Source organism: Scyliorhinus torazame, chromosome 2, assembly GCF_047496885.1.
Source record: "Scyliorhinus torazame isolate Kashiwa2021f chromosome 2, sScyTor2.1, whole genome shotgun sequence".
Lineage (NCBI taxonomy): Eukaryota > Metazoa > Chordata > Chondrichthyes > Carcharhiniformes > Scyliorhinidae > Scyliorhinus > Scyliorhinus torazame.
Window position 1 is genome coordinate 339,777,656 of NC_092708.1, and position 23,843 is coordinate 339,801,498.

At 42.8% G+C, this 23,843-nt stretch overlaps 1 protein-coding gene across 2 annotated transcripts in view; it reads right to left on the reverse strand.

Annotated features, from left to right (window-relative positions):
* Positions 1-23,843, reverse strand: part of tecpr2 (tectonin beta-propeller repeat containing 2) — a 123,034-nt gene that overhangs the window by 37,522 nt on the left and 61,669 nt on the right. For both annotated transcript variants that reach the window (XM_072490436.1, XM_072490437.1), the window contains exons 14-15: positions 13,141-13,381; positions 12,122-12,211 (exon numbers count right to left, since the gene is read on the reverse strand). In XM_072490436.1, coding sequence (XP_072346537.1) covers positions 12,122-12,211; positions 13,141-13,381 — 331 coding nt within the window. The remainder of the gene's footprint in view (positions 1-12,121; positions 12,212-13,140; positions 13,382-23,843) is intronic.

Genomic DNA, 23,843 nt, shown 5'->3' on the forward strand with positions numbered 1-23,843 from the left:
CCGTCAGGAAACCGGATGGATCATGGCGACTGACCATTGATTACCGGGAACTGAACAAAGTAACCCCAGCAGCAGCCCCCACTGTAGCCACGAGTCCCGAGACCATGCTCAAACAGGGGCTCCAGTCAAAAGTTTTTTCGGTTTTGGACATTAGTAATGGCTTCTGGTCCATTCCATTGGCTAAAGCGTGCCAGTAAAAATTCACCTTTACATTCCAAGGGAAACATTACACATGGACGTGCCTTCCACAACTCCCCCTCCATATTCCACCGACAGCTGACAAATGGATAAGCAAAATTTTCCCGTCCTGATTGTCCGGTCCAGTATGTAGACGACTTGTTACGACAGACAGACACAAAGGGAGAGCACATTTTGCTTCTCGCTGAACTCCTAGCACTCCTAAAAGAAATTGGTTGTAAAGTCAACCCCAAGAAGGCCCAGATTCTGAAAGAAGAAGTGATTTACTTGGGAACAGTGATCACTCATGGTAAATGTGAGATCGAGCACAAGAGAATTGACTCGATCGTCAAATTGCCCCTTCCCCACAATGTCTCAGCCCTCTGGTCATTTTTAGGACTGGTTGGCTACTGCCGAAACCATATTGACGGTTTCGCCACTAAAGCAGCTCCCTTTTCCGAACTTCCCAAGAAGCAGGCACCTTGGGAATGGCTTCCACAGCATACAGATGCAGTGGACGCTTTAAAAAGAGCACTCAGCACAGCTCGCGCACTACAGGTCCAAGATCCACATTCCCCGTACGCTACAGAGGTAGCAAACACCGACCGAGCCCTTTCGGCTGTGCTCCTCCAGGAAAGCCACGACCAGTTACGCCCCATAGAATACGCCTCACGCATGTTAGACCCCGTAGAGCAAGGATTTTCTACCTGTGAAAGGCACCTGCTCGCAGTTTTTTGGGCAGTACAATACTTCGCCTACATTACAGGACTCAACCCCATCACCATCCTCACAGAACACACACCGACACAGCTATTGTTAGACGGCCGACTTAAAGATGGCACAGTCAGCCAAATCGCGCAGCCCGTTGGACCCTTCTTTTCCAGGGACGGACATCACAGTAAAATGAACCAAGACCCACACCTTCCTTGCCGATAATTTGCAGTATGCAGGCACCCCTCACGAATGTGAGATCACCACTAAACAGAACACAGGCCCATTTATTCCTAAAATGTCTCCCAGAAAAACAGGTAGTACACCCCAGAGACACCAGCCCACAGACACGTGCGCACCCCTGAAGATATATGTGGATGGCTCATCCACAGTGTTAAATGGAGAAAGAATTACCGGTTGCAGTATATATGTAGAGGACGCGCAGGGACGCGCCCTAGATGAAATTTCCTTAAAGTTGCCAGGACACTTAGGCTTGCAGGCAGCAGAGCTGGCAGCAATTGCATATATTGTAGACCACCCAGACTCGTTCCCGACCCAGGCATTTACTCAGACAGCTTGTATGTCTGTAATAGTTTGACAGAGTTCCTACCACTCTGGGAAACAAGAGGATTTGTTTCCGCAGACGGTAAACCCCTACCCTCAGCCCCATTACTCTGCCATATCTTAGAGACAGCGAAGGATAGGAAATACGGCATAATTAAGGTTCGCAGTCATCACCGTTCTTCCCCCCCTGGAAACCTTAAAGCAGACGCCCCAGCGAAGGCAGGCTCCAGGCATGGTTATTTCTGGAACACCCCCGAAAGCACCCCAGTACACGCAGTTCAGGTCTCACAGACCAACATTCAGGATTTAGCGAAGGCCCAGAAAGAGGACGAGAAACTCAGGGAAGTTTTAAAGGGAACCTTCCCAGCCCCGTACGACAAGTTTAAAAACGCAATCACCACACACGACGGTGTGATTTTAAAGGATGGCATATATATAGTTCCCAGCCAGGACAGGAACCAGATCATTTGTCAGTTCCATGACAATCATGGACACCAAGGAATTGAACCCATCGTAGCCCACCTCAGACCACTTTGCTGGTGGCCTGATTTGTCCCAGAAAATAGTTCAGAGGAACTAGTTTGTCACCAGAACCTTGTTAAAGGTACAAGTTTATCCCAGTGAGACTTGGAACCAGGAAGTAACAGAGCAAGGCCTGTTTTGACAAAACAGTACACGCCACTGAGTTTACAGTAGGGCAACAAGTTATGCTTTCCCTTTACAACCCCAGTTCATTCCTCTCCCCAAAATTTTCCGGACCGTACTCCATTTTGGACAAAGTCAGCCCCTCAGTATACAAAATAACCTATCACAATGGTAAGTCTGCATGGTTTCATATAAACCAGCTCAAGGCTTATGGCTCGCTGAATAACCACACACGCCACATCCTGCTCGCAGCAGCAGATGATCACGCCCCGCCCACAGATGACGTATTCCTACCCTCCCCCAACCACTCCAGCCTGCCCTCAGACACGACTTCACCTCCGCCCCTAGAGGCACGACTCCGCCTCTCCCTTCCCTCAACCAGCAGCGACAGCAACAGTGATAGCGATCACAATGACGACAGCCACAGCGCACCACGTTACGACTACACCCCTACACCAGGCCTCACTCCCAGCGAATCTGAGCATGATTCCACAGACCCATTTGAAATCACTAATATCAAAGCCCCTGATCCAGACCCACCACCCGACGATTACGGATTAAAGCACAGTACCTCCAACCTCGACACACGATTCTGGCACCGAGACAATTCGTTCAGGCTCATCCGGAATGATGAGATGGACCCCAATTCGCCCCAAGCAGCTTTAGCACGGTTACTACAGACAACAGTTTGGCAGCCGGGAGAAGATGATGACTTAAGAGTCTGACTCCAACCAAACAAATCCCTTTGCGACCCTGTTCGCTATTGAGCAGTGAGGTGTCCAGATGATAGAGAAAAAAGGAACCGATGGAGAGATACGGTGTCCTTTCTGATGGAACCTGCACCATGTTTGTTGAATGTTTGTTCGTTAGTGTTATCGTTAAGTGTTGTGTGTAAACTTGGAAAGTTTTTCACGGCCCCACGTCACCACTCCTTTAACGCCCCCTGGCTGTTAATGGAACAAGTTTGTCCCAGACAATAGTTCAGAGGAACTAGTTTGTCACCAGAGCCTTGTTAAAGGTACAAGTTTGTCCCAACATTAGTTCAGAGGAACTAGTTTGTCGACAGAACCCGACTCATAGTTGCTCTCCTAATTCGAGAGGCAGCCCCCACAACGACCACATTCTTACCCATTCTTGCCGGTTGCTCAGGCAGTGGAGAAACGGCATTGGTCTCCGTCCTGCCTGAGGACCCCCCCTCTGGTCAGCTACGCTCGGGTAGAGCACATATGGCATTGATCACCGTCCTACCCGGGGATTCCACCCATTTCTTACCCGCCGCGGCCCATACGCACCCCATTTTGGCTCGTTACGTTCAAAATTCTTTTGTTTGGTTTTGGCAACCCTTAGGTTGCTTCCCTATGCTATTTACATCCTCAAACACTGGGATGGTAAATCACACAGGCTGCGAGACGGCTCGCAGTACGGTAGTATTTTTCTTAGATGTCTTGTCCAAATATTCGGTTTTAAAAAAACGAGGGAGTCACAGATGGTGACCAATTATAAAGGGAAATTGGCAATAACGGACAGGCAGACAGACATACGAGATCTTAAGCAAGATAATAACAGAAATTATGCTTGTGTTCACAGAACTCCAGAAACCCAGGAACCCCAGAGGAAGACAAAGAAGAAGTCCGACAAAGATGAAGACAGCCTTCGTGTTCACATGGATCTTAGCGGGATCCCTTCAGTTTCACACGGACGCTACCCCCCTGAACCCTACCACACAAACTGTAAATGACTCTCACCCCTGTAATACACGGAACCCCGAGATAACTAGCCCAGCGACAGCTAGCAATACCCCGACCTGGTATGATAAGTTTGTCACCTGGTACTCACTCTCGTATGTAGTCGAAGCACTCTTAGTGCTGGCGATACTTTGCAGTGTCGCACAAACGTTTAGAGTCAGGAAATGGCGAAACAGAGCATATCGCTCTCGCACCCTGGTATACAGATTTAGGTCCCCCATTTTCGGATTTCACCAGACCCCCGAACCCATTGGGACGGATTAAAGAGCATTCATTTTGTTTAATGTACTCTATGGAATAAAGAGATGTAAACCTCTGTGTCTGACTGCCAGGCCAGAGAAATTTGGGTGCTGCTATTTTGTACAGTTTAAGATGTACAAATTATTTTTGGATTGTTTGTATTTTTGGATTGTTTGAATGAGGATAGCTTATAGAGAATAGTTAGAGGTTCCAGTTTTTTTATATTTCTGTAATGCATGTATTAATGTCATAGCGCCCCGTAGAATTTTATGATAATGAATGTATTTAAAATGGTTTAGGTAAAATTGTGTTGCATAGGATAGGACAGTGCAGAGCCTAAGCATGGGTGCCCCGGGGATCAGAGGATGAAGACACCATAGTAATGTGATCCTTCACGCTTCGCGTTGAGGATCACAAGGAGGGAGTGTAGCCATCTGGGATGGCCACGTCCCAATTACAAAATGGACACCCGCAAAGAATGCAGGGAAAATTGGACAATGCTAAGAAACAAGCAGGTGCAAGCTCGGTCTGTTGATTCGAACCTTAAACGCTCAGACAGGACAGAAACTACCAAACGATTTACATACTAATGAGCCATCTCCGGGGACAAAAGGGAAACATTTGGATACACAATGTTAGGCCAGACTCCCCTGCGCCAGAAGAAGCTAAGACAAAGCAGACTGACAGTCACCAGGACACGCCCAGCGATCAGGGAACCACCCCTCTATTGGAGGAAAATTGATACAGATGATTGGGAAAGACCCAATTAGTTGAAGTCAAGTTCAAGGACCGCCCAAAAGAGCGCAAAGCCCTTTGCAGTATAAGAGGTATCACCCAAGGGAGAATCTTCCTCCTTTGGCTTTGGCTCTCACCGAAGAGAGAGACCTGCCTAGCAGCTGCATCAGACCAAGTAAGTCCCAAGTCAACGCATGCTACGAGACAGACGCTCCTAGTTGGTACCCTGTAAACAGCTCAACGCAGCAGCCTCAGAACCGAGCAACGGCCATTGTTCCTCTGACTGAGTGGGTGCCCGAAGCTAAGTATAGGCTGTAGTAATAGTGGTAACTTAGTTTGTAGAGTTTATGCATGAGTAGATTTGACTGTGTGTAAATAAATGAGCATTGCTTTTGAACTTACTAACTGGTGTATCGAGTCATTGATCAGTATTCAGTTCTGAACCTTGTGGCGGTGTCGAAAGATACCTGGCGACTCTTGAGCAAACGTGATTAAACAGAACCAAATTAAGAGCCAAACAAAAGTTAGCAACACCAGTCCCCGCCATTCTCCGAGGCGGGCGGTGCGATTTACGCCAGGGAGATTTTTTTGGGGCCGTAGAATTCGGAGGACGGTGGGGGCGGGATTCACGCCGACCCCCGGCGATTCTCCGACCCGGCGGGGAGTCAGAGAATCCCGCCCCTTATCTTTAAAAGAACAACTCTGCCACCATCATTACTCCAATATTGTTGACACGCTATTCAGTATTAGATCTCGCAAAATCTAAAATCTCCTTTATTCAATTATTACAAAACTGAACAATATTCTCAGGTTCATAATTACACCAGAGCCTCTCACTCCAGTTCTACTGGTTGCCCCGGCCAGGTGCTCAGATTAAACCAAATAATTGTTCTGTTTGTCCAAAAAGCGGTCCTTCTTAGTCCAACATCAGTCAGTCGCCACGGTTGTATTTTTCTACCTCTAGCACATGATCTTATTGTGCCCTTATTGCTATGTGTTCTATTGTTCCTATTTCTCACTCATCCATGAAATCTTAATCTGTACCTTCATCACCTCAAGAACTGATTTCTCAAATATGGTCCCGGATCTCCACTCTTCATAAACTTCAATTAATTGGGAACTTCGCAGACCAAGGTCACTCATGAAGTTCGGAACATCCATCAACACTTACCCCTATCGAAGCCCTCTACATTTTCAACCTCAGCATACTAACTTGAAGATCAAACTCATCTTGGTTTCCAAATCTCTTAAGTTCTTTCCGCAGCTTCCAAATCCTATTGTTTCGACCCACTTCACCTCATCAATCGTCACCAGCCATATATCGCAGCATGCGGATTAATTTATTCAACTCCACAAGCCTTTCAGTTATTTTTCTTGTTCTTTAGAAATTTCCGCAATGTTATCTTGCAACCCCTTCCCTTCCCTTGAAAGCTGCAGGAAAAAATCTCGAGCATTGTCTCTTATTCCCTTTCCAACCTACTTTAATCCTCCCCTTTGCTTGTTTCGTGTCTTTTCTCCTTTGTGAAGCACTTAGTCTTTGATCTGCTTGAAGGATGCTTTATAAAAAAAATATGGTGTTCCAAGCATTGATAAAAGGTCCAGAGAAGAGTTCCTAGGATTATGGATAATTAAATCTTCAAGTTAAGGAGGAGGAACTGGATCCAGAAAATGTGACTTTATCACAAGTGAATATTTGGTTAAGAGTTGGTGTGGTCCAGATACTAAACAACATGGATAACACTCAGACCTGGGACATAGCTGCAGAGTTCCTCAGGGCAGTGTCCCAGGCCCAACCATCTTCAGCTATCGCATCAATAACCTTGCTTCCATCATAATGTCATAAGTGGAGACGTTCGTAGATGATGGCACAATGTTCAGCACCTTTCGTGACCCCTCTGATACTGAAGCAGTCAGTGTTCATATGCAACAAGGCCTGGACAATAGCCTGGACAATATTCAGGCTTGGGCCGATAAGTTACAAGTAACTTTGTTAGAACTTGCAGACACAAAAGTAGCAGGCATTTCCTAAAAGAGAAAATCTGACCGTTGACTGAAAACTCAACTGGACTAGCCATATAAATGCTGTGGTAACAAGAGTAGGTCAGGGGCTGGGAATTATGCAGTGAGTATACTCCCCAAAGCCTGTCCACCACCCACAAGGCACAAGTCAGGAGTGTAATGGAATACTCTCCACTTTCTTGGATGAGTGCAGCTCCAACACTCAAGAAGCTCAACACCATCCAGGACAAAGCAATCTGCTTGGTTGGCACCCCATCCACCACTTTAAACATACTGAAATATTTTAGTAAGCATTGTACTCCCTCCATCACCAACACAGTGCCAGTAGTGCATCTACAAGATGCACTGCAACAACTCTCCAAAGTTCCAGTACTTCCAAACCCATATAACCTTTACCACAAAGGGAGCAGATGCACGGGAACACCACCACCTACAAGTTCCCCCTCCAAGTCACTCACCATCCTGACTTGGAACTATATAACCATTCCTTCACTGTTGCTGGGTCAAAATCCTGGAACTCCCTCTCCAAAGGCACTGTGCATGTACCTACACCATACAGATTATGGCAGTTTACCGTCACCATGTCAAGGGCAATTAGGGATGGGCAATATATGTTGGCTTAGCCAGTGATGACCATATCCCATGAATGAATATAAAAGATGCAAGAGTTGTTTAATATGGCTGTGACTGCAGGCTAAGTGTAAAATTTTCAACCTTTAACTTTCAGAAGGAAATGTAAGAAGCCTGTCATCCCCATAAAATATGTAAATAGAACTGCAAAATTACAAACATAATGTTAAATCAACATGTTTAAAGATGAGTGAATAAATATCTGTATGTGAGATTGAAAGATACAGAAACAAGAGCAGGTAATTCACATAGGTTGTGGTCAGAGCAATGATTCATGCTGTGTCAGAATTTTTACCTATGTTGAGACTGCATTCTATTTTTTCATGAACGTGCAAATCAGCAACCTCGAATATAACACTGTCATGTTACAGGAAAGCAAATGGTCAGCAAAGGATTATGTGGCTATTAAGACTTCAATAATAATTAGTTTGATTAAATTCAAGCACAGAAGAAATTTTACACAGTAATAGTTTCAACTGTAGTTGGCTATTTTCCTTTGGTGACTGGACAAGTCGGATAGAATCTGTGTTACAGAAAATTATTAAATATGTGGGATAAAAAACATGGCTAAATCACCGTTACTTCCCACCATGTAATTATGTGTATTACATCTTGCATGTTGTCCAATAAGCTGGTAGGATGTGGGAAAGTGTCTGTCGTTAATTAAGTTTCTGATAGATCCATGGGCCTTGTTTGTGCTCTCGCTCTGCCTCCTTTATGGCTCCAACCAATCTGGTGGCACAGTGGTAGCTTCCGTACCTCCAGAAGGATCTGGTTTCATTCTCACTCTGGGACTTGATAGCCAAAAAAGGTAGGCTTATAATGTGGCCAAACAGGTTTCTAAGCCTATGGCAGGTGGTAAAAGCGAGGGTCGCTGGTCAGTCAGAACCTGCAGAAGGCAACACCAATCCACTGCAGTAACTTTCCAAGCATAAATGTAGACCAACGTACGGAGGTCCTTGATTGCCAATGCCCTATTAGTGCATGGTACTTAGAGAGAGACAGAGAGAGAGGTGGCTCCAACCAGGCTAGCTGCCAGAAAAGTATCTTATCCTTTTCCTTGGCAGGTTTGAAGTTTAATTTCATCTGACCTCCTAATTTTCTTCCAATTTGGATCAATATTTGTTTTGTTTATTGCTTTTATAATCCTGCTCGATTTTCCAACTGAGAAAGTTCTTTGTATGTCATCTAGGCTTTTGTTCACCCTTTTGTTACTTTGAAAAATCTGTTGGAGATCTAATATATCCATGATCTCTTTTCCTAATCGGAGTAACTGCAATAACTGTTGTCCCCCTTGACCCTCAATTTGATCTCTGCTGCCAACGCACCACTTACTTACACTTCAGGGTGTTGGGGCTGGGGAGTGAAGCATCCAGTGTCAGAGAAAAAAAGCTTTCTGCAGAGATCACGCGCAATTGTCCCCAGTATCTATTCAACCTCTTCAACTTTGACCAACCACTAATCTGCCCGAGCCCCAATTCACAAGAGGACTCTGTACTTGCACCAGTATGGGATTTTCCCCCCACATCTCACACAACTATCCTTTGGCCTGTTAGTGACATTGCTAAATAGAACCAAATTCAAGCTAGTTGTAGAAGTAATTTCCAAGGGAAATTGGAATGAATTAATTTCACAAGATCCTTAGCCTATAGTCCAAGGGATCATTCATTCGTCAATGTGCTGCAATGGAACTCAGAGCCTAGCAGCTAATCCAATATTTCATCCAATTTGTTTCCTTTCCCATCTCTGCTTCAACCTTTAAATAGTGTGCTGACTTCCAAATTTCCAACTCTGATGAAGGATCTGCATCAAAAACAAAAATCCATCTTTTCTCCTTACAGATACTAACAGATCTGTGTACTTCAAAAATTTTCTATTTTTATGTCGCTTTCTATTTTTTTTCTTTTTGATATTTTTCACTCCGAAACCACCCAGGGGAGTATACCAATTTCTGCACTGGAACACCTAGGGAAAGTCAATTCAAGAGAAAGGCAATGCTCTAGGATAGAGACTAAATCAAGAGATAATAAAAGCATGTAAAAAAGCAGTACTTCAATCATGGGTGACTTTAATCTTCGTGTTCGCTTTAATAATTCACCAACAGATTTTTCAAAGTAACCAAAGGGTGAACAAAATCAAATTGACAGATTTAGCCACGAGGAAGAATTATTCCGGACAGTTTCCTCAAACTATAAGTTATGGATCCAACCAGGGATCAGGCAATTTTCTATTTGGTAATGTGTAATGAGGCAGATTTGATAAACAATCTCAGTAAAAGATCCTCTCAGAAACAGGTAGAATTTAGCATACAATTTGAGTGTGAGAAAAACTTCAGTCAGAAACAACTGTGCTACACGTAAGAGTAAGTATAAAGGAATGAGGGCAGAGTTGGCTGGAGTGGGCGGGAAAAGGAGTTTAGCAGGACAGATGGTTGATCAGCAATAGCAAATGTTTCTGAAAATAGTTCATGACTCACAACAAAGATATATCCCAATGAGGAAGGATTCTAGGAAAGGGATAAATCAACCATGGTTAACCAAGGAAGTGAAGGATAGTATTAAACTGAAAGAAAAAACATAGAATGTGGCAAAGATTAGTGGCAAGTTAGAGGAGTGGGAAAGTTTTAAAAACCAACAAAAGTGAGAAAATAAACAGAGGGTAAACTCGAAAGTAATACAAGAACTGACAGCAAGAGCTTCTTTAAATAGATAAAAAGGAAGAGGCCAAAGTGAACGTAGGCCTCTTAAAGAATATGACAAAGGAGTTAAACAAATACTTTGTGTCAGTCTTCACAGTGGAAGACATTAATAACATTGCAAAGATATTAAATAATCAATGGGGGGGGGGGGGGGGGGGGAAGAGGAGAAGGAAATAAATACAACAACAATCACTAGGGAAAAAGTACAAGGGAAATTAATGGGGCAAAAGGCTGATAAGTCCCCTGGACCTAATGGGTTGCATCCCAGGATATTAAAGGTAATAGCTACAGAGATAGTGGATGCGACACTGGTAGTAATCTTCCAAATATTGTTAAATTCTGGAGACGTCCAAGAGGATTGGAAAACTGCCAATGAAACATCTTTATTCAAAAAATGGAGGCAGAAAACAAGTAATTAACAGTTAGCTTAACCTTTCATTGGGAAAATGTTTAGAGTCATTATAAAGGATGGAGCAGCAGAACATTTAGAAATGCACAATATAAGCAAGCAAAGTCAGCACGGCATCATAAAGTGGAAATCATGCATGACAAATTTATTACAATTCTTTGAGTTGGTAACGAGGAGGATAGATGAAGGACAACCTGTAGATGTAATATACTTGGATATCCAAAAAGCATTCAATAAGGTATGACACAAAAGGCTACTTAACAAGATCGGGGCTCATGTTGGGGGTAGTTTATGAGCATGGATAGAGGATTGGCTAACTAATAGAAGACAGAGTTGGGATAAAAGCAAATTACTGCAGATGCTGGAATCTGAAATGAAAGAGAAAATGCTGGAAAATCTCAGAAGGTCTGGCAGCATCTGGAGGGAGAGAAGAGAGCTAACGTTTCGAGTCCGATGACTCTTTGTCAAAGCTGATAATCCCAGAGTTGGGATAAGACGGACATTTTAAGGATGGCAACCTGTAATTAGTGTTGTGCCACAGGGATCAGTTATGGGTCCATAGTTATTGACAATATATATTAATAACGTGGATGAGGGAAGTGAATGCACTATTGCCAAGTTTGCGGATGACGAAATAAGTGGGGTGGCAAGTGATAAGGATGACACAGAGGGATATAGACAGGTTAAGTGAGTGGGAAATACTTGGTTGATGGAAAATAATGTATGAAAATGTGAAGTTATGCATTTTGGTAGGAAGAATAAAGGAGCTGAATATTATTTAAATGGACAAAGACTGCAAAACACTTCAGCACTGATAAATTTGGGGGTCCTTGTGCATAAATTATAAAAAGCTAGTGTACAAGTTCAGCGGGTAATTGGGAAGGCAAATGGAATGTTTGCCTTTATTTCAAAGGGAATGAAACATAAAAATAGGGAAGTCCTGTTAAAACTATACAAGGCACTAGTTAGACCACACTCGAAATATGGTGAACAGTTTTGGTCCCCTGATCCAAGGAAAGATACACCTGCATTGGAGGCAGTCCAGAGAAGGTTCACTAGGTTAATCCCAGGTCTGGAGGGATTTTCTTATGAGGAGAGGTTGAGTCTGTACTCATTGGAGTTTAGGAGACTGAGAGATGACCTTATTAAGTCACATAGGATTCCAGGGATCTTGACAGGGTAGATGCCCAGAGGATATTTCTTCTCGTGTGAAAGTCTAGGACCAGAGGGCATAATCTCAGAGTAAGGGGTCGCTCATTTAAGAGGATAGTGAATCTGTGGAATATGGAGTAGAGGATTATATCAGATCAGACATGATCTCATTGAGTGGCTGAGCAGACACGATGGGCCTACTTCTCCTACGTCTTATGGAATTCTGAAATCACGTAAGAAGACTGCAGCAGACAGAAATAGGAGATCTAACACCATCTTACGTTCTTATGTCCACAGAACAAAACATAAACGAGTTTAGTCTGTGTGAAAGGTACAATATAAAAAGGGATATAACTGCATGACCTATTAGTAAAAGCTGCGCGTAGCAGCCACTAACCTTTTTTAGTAGGGGCCATAGAAGCCATGACAAAAGCCCATTTTGTAGCTGACACAGTTCCTCGAGGTACAACTATCTTCCAATATGTAGCTATAAAAGTAAGTGAATGATATTTTAATAGTTTACTACTTCTGATTGCATTGGCAACTAACAAAAACTATCCTGCACGATTACATAACCAGTCCCTTAGGAACAATCATTGAACTATACCACATTCTTTAACTCTTGTTCTTTAGTTGTGATATGTTATTAACACCCCTCATAAAATTAGATTTGAGAACATTTCCACTTCAGAGTTAATACATGGAGGTCAAATGTTTTAATTCAACTGGAGATTGCAATGAACAAAATCACTAAATAAACAGAACACTACAGTTAGAAAGATCAGTTTATATATGCAATAAAATGGATGGGTTTTTCAAAACTCGATTGTGACAGCTGGGGAGTAAGCACCCATTTAATTTTAATTGTCATGTATGTATTAAAATATTGAAGACAGGGCCAAATTGTGCTGGTATCTCTGGTTGACCTAACTCAGCACCAAGTGCTAACTAGTTAAATATTCCAAATAAATAGCAACATTTTTTCTCAGGAATATTGTTCTGATAAAGCTTTACAGAAGAATAAACGGTGTGTATTTACTCTTCAATGTAGAAGACATATTGCACAAAAATGGTTTCATTGCAAATTTTATGACTAAAAGCAGCGGATAAACTGACGGATCAGAAATTTGGCATAGAGTGACACCGCTGGTTACACAAAAATGTTGCACTCCTTCCAACAGCATTCGTAAATGATCTTGGCAAAAGTCAAAGAACAGATAACTACTTGTCCCCTTCGGCAGTAATTGTACATTGCATGTAGATTTGAGGGATTCACAAATTGAAAACAATAGATCAAAATATAAAATACAAAAATATAAAATGACAAACAGAAATTAATTTTTTTTCAAATTTCCTCGTGCACAATGGAAAACATTTTTAATAAATTTCACTTATACTTCAAAAAGGCTGACCAACCTAATAGATTGCCCTTTGCCACGTGGAACTCATTTTTTCCTGATGTAATCCACACACCACTACTGTTCACACTGATGAGACTTGGCTGAGATGTTGGCTGTTGCGACCATAAGGCACCTCGCAGTTTGTCTGCTACTTTTTCTACTGGAGCCTGAGCAACTGTGGCTACACTATGTGTTGCATGGATTATTGTCTGGAAGATGTTGCACTGATCGAAGATCACATAATCCGTTATGCTCACCTATAATACAAATGTGTTTTTTAAAAAGAAAACTAACTACCACATAACTTTTTGAAAAGCAGATTTTTGGTACTTGGGTTCTTTTCTAGCAAAAAAATTACAAAGTATCGAAAAAGCATTCCTGTGGTTTCCGAACCACAAATTAAGATTGAAGTGAATTTCTACCGATCATGCACGAGACAAAGAGTTTTTCTAAATATGTTGTATAATGTAATAGGAGCACCTTTAGTTGCCTTTTTGAAAATCCCTGAACTTTAAGATTCAATTAGATTACTGAATTGACAATGGGCAGCAACTGTCCAACAAACCACCATTGTTGCTTTTTCGAAACTGGATCAGAATACTGTTTAGCCTAATCCAGTCAAGGGACAAGAAAAATATACTGTGTGGTATCACCAGTTTCACATTTTGGCACAAGAAGGAATTAGGGCGTTCCAGAGTTTTGACCCAGCGACAGTGAAGAAATGGTGATATATTTACAAGTCAAGATGGTGAGTGGCTTGGAGGGGAACTTGCAGTGCAAACACAAATTGCTTAATTACCTGAGTACACCCATTTCAAATGGGGAGCTGGTCAGTGGATATGAATGAGTGAATGCAAAAGAATTTTAACAATGACATTAACATGCTTCTTACTCTGGCTGCGTGAAATGGGCAGGAGGTGGGTTGTCACTTAGAACACAAATCTCCCCAAGATACACCTCGCCTGTCGAAAGGCATTAACGGTCTGTGTAGGACATGGCATTAGGAAAAGTTCTACACTATGTTAAATCCTTGCCTCTATTTTTCTCCCAAGGAAAAGTAATGAGAATGTTTCATTGAAATTCAGATGCATTACATTTGAAACACAACATACATTTTTTAATGCATTATGTTGAGGGTAAGGGAGATAATACAAAAGGAGGTGAAACACACAACAGATCTTGGTGTTAAGTCCAAGAATTAATGCTCAGAGGCATGGAGTAAAGAGCAAGTGCAGATTTGATTTCTGCTCGAAGGTTGTTTATCTGAGCTGTGTGAAATTGAGGTTGTAGCATCTGCCTGGCGAAGTGGAGGAACTAATTACACTCGGGCAGTTTCTCGTGGAGTCACTGGCAGAAGTTTATGAGTGGGCTGCCCATTTACTCTCTTAACTGCACAAATGTCAATGTCAGTTAGACCAAAAGTAGGGAATGATTTAATAACACTTTAACACAATTTTGGACTGTAATAACACACAAAAAGGATTTTAAGCTATCAAAAGGTATTGTGATGGAATCCCGAGTAATGGAGCAGGGAGAATTTGTACACAGTGCGCACATTTAAGAGCCAGCTTCGGTGCTGCTCTGTGAACCAGAGTCAGGTGGCTCAGCATCACCATTAGCAAGTGAAGGAGCAGTGGTCATCATGGAAACTGACATGCAGAAATGGAATATGAACACTGTGTTCGTCGTCTGCACTAACAAGGCTGAATGAGGGAATCAGTGTATGGTCGTTGAAAGTGAGGGATGTCTCTGGAAGAGAGCTGGGATTCTACTACTTTGGAACATGGGTGAAGTCTGCAGCGGGTTGCTCGAGTTCATCCTGGAGGACAGTATTGGGAAAATTCACAGGCTTTATCCTTTTGTGCTTCCATTTGTGCAAATGGACATGAAAACCTGGGATGAAAACAGAAATTGTTGGTTAAACTGGCAGGTCTGGCAACATCTGTGGAGAGAGGAACAGTTAATATATTGAGTCTAAATGATCCTTCTTCAGAACTTTAGAAATGTAAAGATTATATAGTTGAAAAGTGAATGGAGGATGTGGGACAAATGAGAGGTTGACAAATTTGTCATGGACATTAGACATAGGAGAGTGTTAAAGGTGCCATTAGGGGATGAAGAGTACTAAAAGTGGTAAAAGGTAGATTGATAGCAGAATGTGTTAATGGAAGCAAGTGGCAGATGGGGCAGGGGTAGGAAGTCTTTAAGATGGAGTGGGAAGTTTACTGTCTGAAGTTGTTGAACTCAATGTTGAGTCTAGAAGGCTGTAGTATACCCACTTGTCAACCTCTCCTTTACCCCAACCTATCGCTCTTCTATTCTGCCCCGCTGCCTTTGCCCCCTTTCTAACAATATAATTCTTTACATTTCTACTTTTCTTCAGTTCTGTAGGAGTGTCATTTAGACTCAAAACATTAACAGTGTCTCTCCACAGTGGCTACCGGATCTGCTGAGTTCATCCAGCATTTCCTGCTTTCATTTCAGGTTTATGGCATCTGCAGTATTTTGCTTCTATGAAAACCTGGGATCCCGCCGGCCCGTGTGATTTGGTTTTTCAGGGAGGTGGTGGCGGAGCAGCGTCTGAAAAAACTGAAACATGAAGGCTGGATCCAGGATAAGCATATATAAAAGGTTTCTGCAAAGTGGGAGGAAGAGCTGGGAGAGGTTATAGAGGAGGGGGTCTGGTGTGAGGTGCTCCGGAGAGTGAATGCCTCAACCTCATGTGCGAGGTTGGGGCTGAGACAGCTGAAGGTGGTATATAGAGCGCACCTCACGAGGGCGAGGATGAGACGATTTTTTGAAGGAGTAGAGGATGTGTGTGAGCGTTGCGGGGGGGGGGGCCCAAATCACGTTCATATGTTTTGGTCCTGTCCAAAGTTAGAGGAATACTGGAAGGAGATGTTTAGGGTAATTTCCAAGCTGGTGCATGTGAAACTGGACCCGGGTCCCCAGGAGGCCATATTCGGGGTGTCGGGCCAGCCAGGGTTGGAAACGGGAGCGGAGGCAGATATCATAGCCTTCGCCTCGTTGATCGCCCGAAGGCGGATCCTGCTGGGATGGAGAGCCCTGGCGTGGCGGGGGGACCTGTTGGAATACTTGACCCTTGAGAAGGTTAAGTTCATACTGAGGGGAAGCTCGGAGGCGTTCTACAACTCATGGGCACTATTTATTATGCACTTTCAAGAACTGGATAACATCGAACATTAGTTGGGGGGGGGGGCTGTGTAGATTAAGGGTGACTATGGTAATCCCTGATTCCTTTGTGTCATTTGTTTATGTAAACATGTGGGCTGAGGTTTGGGGGTTGGTGGGCGGATGGGATCGTTGTTATTATGGGGATTGACATTTCTTGTTGATTATTGTTTATTGTTGATGGGTGTAAATGTGGGAGAAAATGTGAAAAAGGAGAATAAAAATAAATAAATAAATAAATAAAAGGTTTCTGCTGCTGTTTCTAAAGTCAGAGTCACACAGCACAGAAAGAGGCCCTTCGGCCCATCATGTCTGTGCCAGCCATAAAGTACCTATCTATTCTATTCCCATTTTCCAGCACTTGGTCCGTAGCCTTGTATGCTATGGTATTTCCAGTGCCCCTTAAATGTTGTTGAGGGTTCCTGCCTCTATCACCCTTTCAGGCAGTGAGTTCCACATTCCCACCACCCTCTGGGTGAAAAGGTTTTTCCTCAAATCCCTTCTAAATCTCCTGCCCATTACCTTAAATCTATGCCCCCGGTTATTGACCCCGCTACTAAGGAGAACATTTTCTTCCTATCTACCCTATCTATATCACTCATACTTCTGTACATCTCAACCTCAGTCAGGTCCTCAGCCTTCTCTGCTCCAAGGAGAACAACTCCAGCCTAACCACCCTCTCTTCCTAGCTGAAATGCTCCAACCCAGGCAATACCCTGGTGAATTTCTTCTGCACCCTTTCTAGTGCAATCATGTCCTTCCTATAGCAATCATGTCCTTCCTACAGCATGGCGACCAGAACCGTGCACAGTATTCTAGCTGTGGCCTAACAAGTGTATTATACAGATTCATCTTAACCTATAGCAATCATGTCCTTCCTACAGCATGGCGACCAGAACCGTACACAGTATTCTAGCTGTGGCCTAACAAGTGTATTATACAGATTCATCTTAACCTCCCTGCTCTTATATTGTATTCCTTGGCTAATAAAGACAAGTATCCCATGTGTCTTCTTAACCACCTTATCGACCTGTCCTTCTGCCTTCAGGGATCTATGGACATGCATCCCAAAGATCCTTCTGGTCCCCTGTACTTCCCAACATCCAACTGTTCACTGTGCATTCCTTTGCCTGGTTAGTCCTTCCAAAATGCACCACCTCACACTTTCAGGGTTAAATTCCATTTGCCACTGTTCTGCCCATCTGACCAACCTGTCTATAACATCCTGCAATCAAAGGCTTTCCTCCTCGTTTTTTATCACATCTCCAAGTTTTGTGTCATCTGCAAACTTACTGATCATTTCCCTACATTCCTGCCTAGATCATTAATGTATGCTACAAACAGCAAGGGACCCAACACCAATCACTTCAGTACCTCACTGAACACAGGCTTCCAGTTACAACAACCTACGACCAACACCCTCTCTCTGCCCCCGACCACTAATCCAATTTGGATCCAATTTGCTAAATTGCCCTGGGTCCCATTTGCTCTTACCTTCTTGATCAGTCTCCCAGCGGGACCTTGTCAAAAGTCTTACAAAATACTATATAGACTACATCAACTGCATTATACCTAGATGTCTCCTTGAAAATTTCAATCAAATTTGTTAGACATGATATCCCCTTGACAAAATTGTGCCGACTATACTTGATTAATCCTTACCTCTCCAAGCGAAAATTAATTCTGTCCCTCAGAATATTTTTCAATAATTTCCCTACCACCGATGTTAGATTCACAGGCCTATAATGACCCGTTTTTCCTGTTATGGGCCACGGTTTAGAGAACCCCAAAGTGTATCATGGCGTTCACCTGATCCACAACTTTTAATAGATTGTGGTATGGGGAGCACACGGCCCACTCTACAGGTATGGTACAGCAGAAATGGAAAAGTATTTTTTAAAGCAAAACAATGTTTATTCTATGAACTCGAGTTAACCTTTTAAAACATAGTGAACATCTTAACACCCATTAATTCAAATACAACCTCCAAAGATTACAACACTAAGTAATCCTTTAAGCTTTTCTTTTAACATCCATAAGACTTAAAAACACCTTTTTACAGAAAGACATCAGGCTTAACTGCACTACTGAGAACAGTTACCACGTTGAAATCAGCAAATGGACACTCATAAGCTTGCAGAGATTCACACACATCCTGCTGTGATTACAGCTTCTCCAAAACTAAAATGAAACCAAACCCACCCTGCAACAAAAAGCCTAAGCAAAAGTAAACAGCTGACAGACAGCCCAGCTCCACCCACTCTCTGACATCACTGCAGTAATAAACACCCATTTCTTAAAGGTACTCTCACTACTGATATTTATATACACATCCATTTGTAAACACCCATTTCTTAAAGGTACTCTCACATGACATTCCCCACTGCCCTTCTTGGATAATGGTATCTGACGTAGCTGACCTCTAGTCCTCTGGCACCTTATCAATGGCCATAAAGGATTTGAAAGTTAATGTCAAAACCTCTGCAATCTCTTCTTTTGCCTCATACAGCAGCCTATGATGCATCTCATCTGGGCTTGGGGATTTATCCATTTTTAATCCTGCTAAAACTGCTAATACTATCTCCCTCCAATGCTAATCTGTTCAATTATATCACATCCCCCTCCCCACTTTCTATACCTACACCGTCCTTCTCCATAGTGAACACTGATGCAAAATAGTTATGTAATACCTCACCTAAGTCGTTTAGCTTGTATTGTAAGAGTACCTTTAAGACATGGATGTTTAAGCAATGTACCTTGAAGAAAACAGTGATGTCAGAGATAGGGTGGAGCTGAGCTTTAGGTCAGCCATTTTGCAGGTTTTTAGTTTCAGTTTAAAAAGCAGCGTGTGTGTGTCTGTGTGTTTCCAGAGTTTTTCAGTTTGAAAAAGCAGCTTGTGTGTGTCTGTGTTTTGCAGTGAGCTGGATCTCTGCCATGAAAGACTATCTCTGGATCATTTGAGTGATTTAAACTCATAATAGTAAAACCTTTAACCTGATGTGATTTTGTTTAAAGGTGTTAAGTTTTTTGGAAGTTTGAAGGAACATTTCAAGGAATTATTTACCGTTGCAATATTTTCTGAGTTATCTTTGAAGAAAGGGGTGTTAAGAGATCCAATGTGTACTTAAGATGTTAAGTTGAGTTCATGGAATAAACCTTGTTTTGTGTTTAAAAACCCACGTGTCCAGTTGAGCAAGCCGTGTGCTAGGAAAAGCAAGGTAGGTTGAACTCCATGATACATTTTGGGGTTCTGAAAACACCTCGCCCATAACAAGCTCTACGTACAAGTTGCCACTATGGCCCCTAATGGGCCCTACTCTTTCCTTGTATACCCTCTTGCTCTTATTATACATATAAAACATCGTAGGATTTTCCTTTATTTTGCTCACCAGTGTTTTTTCATGCCTCCTCTTACTGTACTGATTTTCTTTTGGGTACTCACCTGCACTTTCTATACTCCTTCAGGGCATTCACTGTTTTCAGCTCCCCTGTATCTGTCATAAACCTTCCTCCCCCCCTTATCCAATCCTGTATTTCCCTTTACTTTAAAATAATTGAATGACCAGAATTAGCCATGCAGTACACAAGGTCATTACTGATGGTTCAGATAAAGGTGATTCTAATGAATCCACATAACCAAGATCGACAGGAGCAGAGCTGAGAAGGTTCTGGAGAAGTGCATCACTTTGTTGAAGATGGTAGCGGTGCAACCTCGGTTAAGTGGAAAATGCTGTTGGATGAGAATCGCTGGTTAAATCCTTGAGGAAAGATCTGAATTTTCCCCAAGGAAGATCAGGGGCCTGAAGGGCACTGTGGCAGAAAGAGGTGCCATAAATGCTAAGTGGGGTACTGATGAATCTGAATCTTTGCTGTCTCTATTTCATGTATAATTGATACTGATCATGATTTACCAGCTGTTTCATGTATGTTGATTTTAGTTTGTTTGTTGAAGTAAAAGCGATAAAAAGGTGAATTGTTATCAATTTTTTCCCACTGGAATAGTTTGGTAAATTTGGTTCTTGTGGTTTGTTGATCTTCATGTGGATCATAACAGGGTTCAAAAGAGCATAATTTTCTTCAAATAAATATTTTCTTATTTAAATACTGGCACAATAATATGAAACACCCTTCAAGTTCATTATATTTTATTGCATAGTAAAGCATCCCACTATACTTGGTCAAGGAATGCAAAAAAGTGTTTAGCAATACTATGGAAAGCTAATCCACTTTCTAATATCATTATTTTTTCCACAAGATCAAAAGGTAATAGTTGTTAAAATGGAGATACAGATTGCGCATCCCTTATCTGAAATCCGGAAAAGTCCGAAATCTGCACTTTTTTCCAGCGCCGATGTGACGCCACGAGTGGAAAGTCCCACAAGGCGCCTGGGCGAAGCGCAGTTCCCAATGTATGGCGCACATGTGCAGTTCCCAATAAGCACCGCACATGCGCATTATATTCCGAAATCTGAAAAATTCCAAAATCCGAATCAGCCCCATGAATTTTGGATAAGGGATTTTCAACCTGTCCAACTGTATTCCCTCAAAATGATTTGGTTTTGCGTCTTTAGGTGTTGGCATGATAAGAGTTTCAACTGGCAATTGTACGCCGATAATATTTTTGGGAAAAATATTTGACTTATTAGCGCCAATCATGAGACATTAACTGCAATTTATGATTAAAACTCATTCTGCAACTACACTGGAGATGTGCAATTATCTTTTGTCCTGTGCTTTTAAAATAATCATTCGTCAGACATCACTTTTATTTAGTTTACTTAAAGGAGAAATGCTATAATGCTTTGCTCGTGTACACTCTCAGGTTCAGCTTGGCAAATGCAAGTTTTTTTGGAGACTTGTACCATTGGGCCTATAAATTGAGCAAAAGAAAGAGGAAACTATGAAGTGACTTAAATTGTCATTTCTGATGAGGTAGATTTTCCCTGTGACTTATGTTTCAGCTTTACGGTTACCTGGTGTTGAACCATAGAAAGGTTACAGTGCAATACAAGGCCACTCAGCCCATCATGTTTGCACTGGCCAAAAAAAAGAGAAACTAGCTGCTCATTTTAATCCCACTTTCCAGCACTTGGTCCTTAGCCTTGCAGGTTACAATACTGCAGATGCATAACCAAGTATCTTTTAAATGAGTCGAGTGTCTCAGTCTCAACAGGCAGGGAATGCCAGATGCCCACCACCTCTGGTTGAAAAGGTTTTTCCTCATGTCCCCTCCAGTTCCACTACCAATCTCCTTAAATCTATGCACCCTGCTATTTGATTTCTCACCTAGGAGAAACAATTCTTTCCTATCTAGGCCCCACGTAATTTTGTACATCTCAATTAGGTCACTCCTTAGCCTCTTCTGTTCTATGGAAAACAACCCTAGCCTATCCAATCTCTCCTGAAAACTGCAATTTGCAAACCCTGGCAACATTCTTGTAAATCTCCTCTGCATTTTCTCCAGAGCAATTGAGTCCTTCCTGTAATGTGGCGACCAGAACTGTACACAAAATTCCAGCTGTGGCCTAACCAGCGTTTTATATAGTTCCATCATTACATCCCTGCTTTTGTAGATAGAGGAAAGCTTTCCATATGCTTTCTTGACCACCTTGTCCACCTGTCCTGCCACCAACAAGGACCTGTGAACATGGTACTCATACTCCAAGGGCCCTCATTTCCTCAATCCCCCTTATTATTTCCCAATTTATTGAGTATTCTTTTGCTTTGTTTGCCCATCCCAAATGCATTAGCTTACACTTTTTCGGATTGGATTGCTTTTGCCACTTCTCCACCCACATAACCGAACAATTGCTATCATTCTGGAATAAAATTATCCTCCTCACTATCAATCACACAGCCAAATTTTGTGTCATCTGCAAATTTCCCAATCATGTCTCCCACATTCAAGTCTAAGGGTGGGATTTTCTGGCCGATCTCACTGGTAAGATCTTACGGTCCCGCCAACAGTGCACCCCCGCCACCGATTTTGTGACGAGGGGTGCATTCAACAGGAAATACCGTTGACAACGGCAAGACCAGAAGATCCTGCCGCTGGTCACTGGCAACCCCGCCCCCCTTCACTGCAGAACACACCACAGAGAACATAGAACAATACAGTGCAGTACAGGCCCTTCGGCCCACGATGTTGCACCGAAACAAAAGCCATCTAACCTACACTATGCCATTATCATCCATATGTTTATCCAATAAACTTTTAAATGCCCTCAATGTTGGCGAGTTCACTACTGTAGCAGGTAGGGCATTCCACGGCCTCACTACTCTTTACGTAAAGAACCTACCTCTGACCTCTGTCCTATATCTATTACCCCTCAGTTTAAAGTTATGTCCCCTCGTGCCAGCCATATCCATCCGCGGGAGAAGGCTCTCACTGTCCACCCTATCCAACCCCCTGATCATTTTGTATGCCTCTATTAAGTCTCCTCTTAACCTTCTTCTCTCCAACGAAAACAACCTCAAGTCCATCAGCCTTTCCTCATAAGATTTTCCCTCCATACCAGGCAACATCCTGGTAAATCTCCTCTGCACCCGCTCCAAAGCCTCCACGTCCTTCCTATAATGCGGTGACCAGAACTGTACGCAATACTCCAAATGCGGCCATACCAGAGTTCTGTACAGCTGCAACATGACCTCCCGACTCCGGAACTCAATCCCTCTACCAATAAAGGCCAACACTCCATAGGCCTTCTTCACAACCCTATCAACCTGGGTGGCAACTTTCAGGGATCTATGTACATGGACACCTAGATCCCTCTGCTCATCCACACTTTCAAGAACTTTACCATTAGCCAAATATTCCGCATTCCTGTTATTCCTTCCAAAGTGAATCACCTCACACTTCTCTACATTAAACTCCATTTGCCACCTCTCAGCCCAGCTCTGCAGCTTATCTATATCCCTCTGTAACCTGCTACATCCTTCCACACTATCGCAACACCACCGACTTTAGTATCGTCTGCAAATTTACTCACCCACCCTTCTGCGCCTTCCTCTAGGTCATTGATAAAAATGACAAACAGCAACGGCCCCAGAACAGATCCTTGTGGTACTCCACTTGTGACTGTTCTCCATTCTGAACATTTCCCATCAACCACCACCCTCTGTCTTCTTTCAGATAGCCAATTTCTGATCCACATCTCTAAATCACCCTCAATCCCCAGCCTCCGTATTTTTTGCAATAGCCTACCGTGGGGAACCTTATCAAACGCTTTGCTGAAATCCATATACACCACATCAACTGCTCTACCCTCGTCCACCTGTTCAGTCACCTTCTCAAAGAACTCAATAAGGTTTGTGAGGCATGACCTACCCTTCACAAAGCCATGCTGACTATCCCTGATCATATTATTCCTATCTAGATGATTATAAATCTTGTCTCTTATAATCCCCTCCAAGACTTTACCCACTACAGACGTGAGGCTCACCGGTCTATAGTTGCCGGGGTTGTCTCTGCTCCCCTTTTTGAACAAAGGGACCACATTTGCTGTCCTCCAGTCCTCTGGCACTATT